This window comes from Haliotis asinina, chromosome 3 (genome assembly GCF_037392515.1).
Source record: "Haliotis asinina isolate JCU_RB_2024 chromosome 3, JCU_Hal_asi_v2, whole genome shotgun sequence".
Lineage (NCBI taxonomy): Eukaryota > Metazoa > Mollusca > Gastropoda > Lepetellida > Haliotidae > Haliotis > Haliotis asinina.
The window spans coordinates 67224216-67230575 of record NC_090282.1 but is presented as its reverse complement, the minus strand read 5'-3'; the positions used below and the strand labels follow the sequence as shown (position 1 = coordinate 67230575).

Here is a 6360-nt window from a genome sequence, read left to right as displayed (position 1 = left end):
ACTAAGATATAACCATTTGAACTTTTCTATTTGCATAAACATCATTATGTCTTAAAACTACGATGACACTTCAACCTTTTGTGTTACGGTGTTCAGAATCAGAGGCTTTCGGTAATGCAGTGAAATCTGTCTATTACGGACTGACATTTGACCGAATCATTTGTCATGGTTGTAAAGCAGTCTGGATAGGACAACATTTGTCAGTTATCGATGAGTTACCCCCCTTTGCTAAGGACAGCCAACAACTTGAATAGGTCTTTTTAAAATGTATTCTCAATATATTATTTATACTTTCATTGAAAAAATTCTATTAACATGAATTGGTTCTGCCTCTGAAAATATTTCCAGCCATTAACCATTGACAACAGTCAGCTACGTCCGGATTACAAAACATAGTTCTCGTAGCAATGGTTGTCGAGACTGTTATTATTGTGAACTACGTGATAATTGATTAAGAACAATTTTGCCGGGGCCCAGAGTGTAGTCCGGATTATCGAGAAAACCGGATTACACAGAGTCCGGATAAGACAGTTTCCACTGTAATCGAAACGCACTAACGAACTCCAGTCAGTGAATAAACAGGGACTCATGTTTACACAAATACGAATATTGATTCCAGTATTTAAATGAACTTAACGTTGATGCACCTTTTGACGTTTTGTTACACTTGGATTCAGAACACCATGAATAACAACACAACATCCGTTTCCATCCTTCCCATCACCCCCTGGGAACGACTCCAGCTTCATCCCTCAATCATCGTCTTCTGTGTGCTGCTGTTGGTCGTGGGCATCCCAGGAAACTGCCTCATCCTCTACATCTACAGTAAGAAGATCAAAATTAACATTTTTGGATTCTTCATAAAAATTTTAGCTGCTCTGGATCTAATCAATTCAGTGGGAATAATTCCTGCCTTTTGTGTTTCCAAAATCACCCCCGGGGTCAATGCGTCCCTTATGTGCAAGTACTTGACTTGGTTCCATTACTTCAATACCACGATAACAGGAACTCTATATGCCGTCATTGCTATGCAGAGATACAGAAAGATATGCCGCCCACATGGTTCTCAGTTCACAGAGGTGCTGGCAAAGAAACTCACAATTGGCTGCATCATTTTCTGTGTTGTAACCGGTTTCCCTATCGTCCTGATTCTCACGGACAACAAATTCTTGGTTGAGTGGGTGACTCTCCAGCAAACTGGTTTTGTTGAAGTTCCAATTTGCGATTTCACCAAAACAAGCAAAGAACTGAAACTTTCCTTAGCGTTTTCGGCTTGGATGTTTTTGTTTCTAGTCACTATAATCGTGTCGCTTGTTGTGTTGTATTCGTTAATTATCCACCATCTCAGATTGCATGCCCTGAACAAGGTTTCTGCAAACCGTCTACCTACATCGAACACCACGTCAATGTTTTTCAGTTTGACTGTTATCTATTTGATCACTGTTATTCCAAGAGTAGTACAAGCTGTTTACTTTAGCCTGACGCCCAAACTGCCGCATCTTGCTGTTTCAAAGCTTCAGATATTTGACGTGGTGATTCAGTTGCCTTATGTTAACTGTTTGGTAAATCCGTTCATTTACGGTTTTTCGTCCAGGCGTTTTCGACGTGAGACATTCTCCGTTTTATGTGGTGGAGTAGAACCTAACCAGATATTAACAGCGTCCCATCAAAGTAATAACACCGATAGCACTGACGTTTTATCATCATCCAGCCGAGCATGTCACAAATCTGCATCACCTTAGGACCAGGTTTCTTTCTAAGAAGAAGAAGGTGGGGCAGTCTAGTGGTTAAAGCGTTCGTTCGCACGTTGAAGTCGCAGGTTCGATTCCTCACATAGGTACAATGTGTGAAGGCAGTCTCTGGTGCCCCCAGCAGTAATATTGCTGAAAGCTCGCTTATTCTAACAGGGGATCACATATGCCATTGTCCTCTATGGGTCTACAATTTTCGGTGCTCCCCTTACTGTGAGTTGCTCCCCTTTGATGTACCGGAATGTTCTGAAACCCGATTTGCCCCGATTCGTAGTCTTGGTTTGGAATCGCAATTGTCACGCTCATATGCTTACCGCATTAAGCATACACAGCGTGGTGCAAATGGGAGACTGTGTAATGCGACGCGACGCCCAACTCTTTAACTTATAAGTATCTCATCCGGCACTCCACTTACACTATCAACGCCTATACCGCGTTTTGAACCTTAGGACTGGAAATTAAAGTTTGAGAGCACTGGTACTTGGGAATTTTATTTACAGGAAATTTTAGATTTGACAAGTCAGTCGAGAGAGTTTCAGAACAAGCACCAATAGTGATGTTTCCATTTGTAAAACTGTTGGAAAAATTAAAATCTCAATTTATTGTCAGTTGAAATTGTTTGGCCAGTGCATTATACCACCTTCATTATGTAAGTAAGGAGGTTTTAGATATTTTGCAAGTATATGTTTAAGGTAGACAATGTACTCCAAACTTCATGGTTTATCGGGAACACGGTAGATGTCCTCGTAACATATATACACCTGGAAATTAATCAAGCAACACCCCAATTTTTTCTATTGGAGCAACTTTGAAGTGTTCTGACAATCAAAATATGCCGGGTTGATATAGTTTGACACTTTTTTATTCAACAGACGATCTCTGACAAACAACTTAAAGGGAAAAAGTATCAAGACTTTGCTTTATTGCAACGAAATCCAAATTCTTAAAACTGTCTTAAATTCATGAAAAAATGGACACAATTTACTATTCATCCACAGACGTTGTTGTCAGGTGTATTAACACAAATGTCACATGGAAAGAAAGAACAGTCATCTGAGAGTCTGCACACCGACTTTCATCAATATCTAGTGTGTCCTCCCTGCGCACGCACCACCGATTCCAGACGCCTCCTCATTCCTTGGATGAGTCTCCGGATCTGATTCTGGGGGATCCTGTTCCACTCCTCATGCAGGGCAGCCGTCAATTCGTTGAGATTATGGACTGGTGGGTCTCTCTGCCTCACACGACGGCCAATAAAGTCCCACAAATGTTCAATGGGGTTGAGGTCAGGGCTCATGGCAGGCCATGGAATTCTGTCAATTGCATTTTGCCGCAAAAAATCATTTACAGCATGCGCCCTGTGAGGTCTAGCATTGTCGTCCATAAATATGGGTCTCGTTGCCAGAGGATGGTTCTCAAAATGAGGTACCACAGCCCTGTCAAGAACCTCCTGTTGGTAACGAACACCGTTAAGGTTGCCACGGATGGTAATGATATCCAACTTGCAGTTCATGGAAATGCACCCCCATACCATAACGGAACCTCCCCCAAAGGCCACAGTCTCCTGGATGTTCCGTGGAGCCATTGCTGTGTTCCTCTGCCTCCAGACCCGAGTACGACCGTCCACCATGTGCAGCAAGAACCGGCTCTCATCTGAGAAATGGACCTTCCTCCAAGAGGCAATGTTCCAGTGCAAACGGTCATTACACCAGGCTAGTCGGGCTGCCTTATGGGCTGGAGACAGTCTGGGTCGCTTGATTGGCCTCCTTGCCCGGTATCCTGCAGCTTTCAGACGATTCCGAACAGTCCTGTTCGAGATGGGTCTCCCTGGAAGCCACTCCTGTCTCAACCGAGAGCTCGAGTCGAAGGACCTGCGCCGTACAAGTCTCAGTAAAGCTCTGTCCTCCCGGACTGTGGTCTTCCTGGGTCTTCCTGGTCTAGGCAGGTCTTTAACTTCATTAGTGGCCCGGTATTTTTTCAAAAGTTTTGAAATTATGGAATGATGTCGTCCGATTTGAGTCCCGATTTGTCTTAGAGACATACCAGCATTCCTCATGCCGATTATTTGCCAACGAGTGGCCTCTGATAATTTCCTACGTGCCATGACATTGAAATGAATGAAAAACCGAATGCAATCGACAACCTGCGCTTGTAAACACCCCAGGGAAAAAGTGCATTTTTCGAAAGTTGAGGTTAAAGCAATGCACGTGCGCTGTGCAAGCTTCACGCGCGTCATATCAACCCATGAAAAGCTCATGCTGTATGTCAATACATCAAAATTGAATAATCAATCATCAAAATTACTTCGTTAAACTTTGTTAAGTTTTTATGTGTCTTTGAATTTGGTGTTGCTTAATTAATTTCCATATGTATAGATTAAAATATGAATAATAAATTGCTGGTGTGAAGTCATTCCATCAACATATTGTGTGTCTTGGGTAATCTGTTAGTTTTGCTTTTCAATTTGATCGATTACATTTTGTGAAAAGTATACCTCAGAATATTGATGTCTCTCATATCAGTCACAAAGTTTTCCTTGCATCGACTAGAACAAGTACATACAGTTTACACTCATGGACCGTTTAATCTGTCATGAGACGCTTCCCTTCAAAATTCATCTAAAGGTTATTTTACTTCTAACGTAAACTTGCTCTGAATTTAGAACCATGCCTCATCACGCTGAAACAATGTATTTGGCGCAGATGACAAAAATGCAGATAGTTTAATACAGAAGTGTGCAAATGTGTTTAGTTTAAAGGCGCACTCAGCAATATTCCATCTATCTAGCGACGGTCGGTAAATAATTGAGTCAGACAGCCAGTCCAGTGATCAACAGCATGAGCATCAATCTACGCAAGTGGAATACGATGACAGGTGTCAGTCAAGTCAGCAAGCCTGACCGCCCGATCCCGTTAGTGGCTTCTTAGGGGTTACTGAAGCCCAATTCTAATGCAGGAATGGAGAATAGAACACGTATTTTTTGTCAGAATCGTGTCATGTGTTACGAGTTTAATGTTATTTTATCATGTACTACTCTTGATCATGTAGGAGTTACCGGGTTTAGTCTAAATCTGAATTTAGCAATATTTCATCGATATTACGGCGCGGCTTCACACATTGCACCCATGTTGGGAATCGAATCGGGGTCTTAGGCGTGACGAACGAACGCTCTAGCCACTTGGCCACACCACCTCCCCCTGTGCAACTCGGACTGTTGTCTTCTGTATCATTTGGAATGATTTAGGAAAGTTAAACCCTGTTCTGCTTGCTGTGGTCTGTTGTGGGAAGGGATTACACGTTGAAGAGACCGCTACTCAGCAATTATCCAGTCATATTGATGATAAGTCATTCAAATCATTGTCAGCACAGGGTCGTGTCCAGTCAAAAATAATTGCTTCGTTTTATGGAACTTAATGACATCGTCTTGCCCAATAGAATACTTGAACATTGTACAGAAAATAGGTGATTGTTTGATAGGCTTGGACGAGGTGTGGCACTGCGTCCCTCGATGTTCATACTACACGATCCAATATATTTACCTTACCTCACATATAAATGTCATTTTCTGATTGGCTGAGCACTTAGACGCAATAGACATGGCAATATCCCACTGCCAATAGCAACTCATTCGGTACTTCGTGGTCGTTACTTTTTCATCTCGAATAACATTAAATGATGCATGGTGCACGGAAATTATGGTGTTTTGCGAATGGAAATCGATGGAAGGGAGATAACTCTAATACTGTTATTCTTCTGTTGTCCGCAAACTCTAGCGATGCCTGCGAAAACATTTGGCTCTCTTTCATATAAATAAATTTTGACGAAACGTTCAAATGTAGTCCCTGTGAATATTAAGAAGGGTAGTTACATCGCAGCGACTTTACTAAGACAGTGCTAAAGAAATATATAGAAATATACAGTGTAACAGGGACACCTGAAAGAGATTTGTGTGAGTGGCAGAACATCGGATGACCACAGATTCATTAGATGACTGGCCAAAGTGGCTTACTGCCCATCACGTCATTTACCATAAAACGCCGAACACACTAATATCGCTTGAATTCGCATATGCTCTCAGACCAATCTCGGATACAACGAGGCATAATCCTGATCAAATGTCAAATGTCAGCTTGGTCCATGCAATCCCACTCTTCCAGCAGTGCAGTGCCAAGTTCTTTGAAAGCGGTCGGTTATTGTTGACGGTGATGTAGGCGTCGGCCTACATGTGATACATGTTCGATGGGTGACAAGTCTGGACCGAGAGCTGACCATAGTAAGGTAGTGCCCTATCTGCCATTATGAAACACAAAAGGACGTCGACGCGTCGATGGCCACGTGTACCTCCGGGATACTGCCATGTGATCATAAAAATGACCACAATCATCATGACAGTACAGAGCAGACCAACCTGAACTGGCAAAATTCAGAACTTTTGGCTGCTATGCTTGATTCACTAATCACCAGAGAAGAGACTTTTGAAAGTATGGCATGAGTATCAGATGGCATGATATCAGATTTCTTTAAACACTCGTCTGACCTCATTGCACCATACCTAGAATTATTATTTAATTTTATATTGGAAGATGAGTGCTTTCCCACACTGTTGGGC

General features: G+C 42.2%; 1 protein-coding gene across 1 annotated transcript; it reads left to right on the top strand.

Annotated features, from left to right (window-relative positions):
• The first annotated feature begins 641 nt into the window (after positions 1–641).
• LOC137278978 (C5a anaphylatoxin chemotactic receptor 1-like) lies at positions 642–1814 on the top strand. Its single transcript, XM_067811470.1, has one exon. It carries the CDS (start codon positions 642–644, stop codon positions 1740–1742), a length of 1101 nt encoding a protein of 366 aa, XP_067667571.1. The 3' UTR covers positions 1743–1814.
• Positions 1815–6360: the final 4546 nt, after the last annotated feature.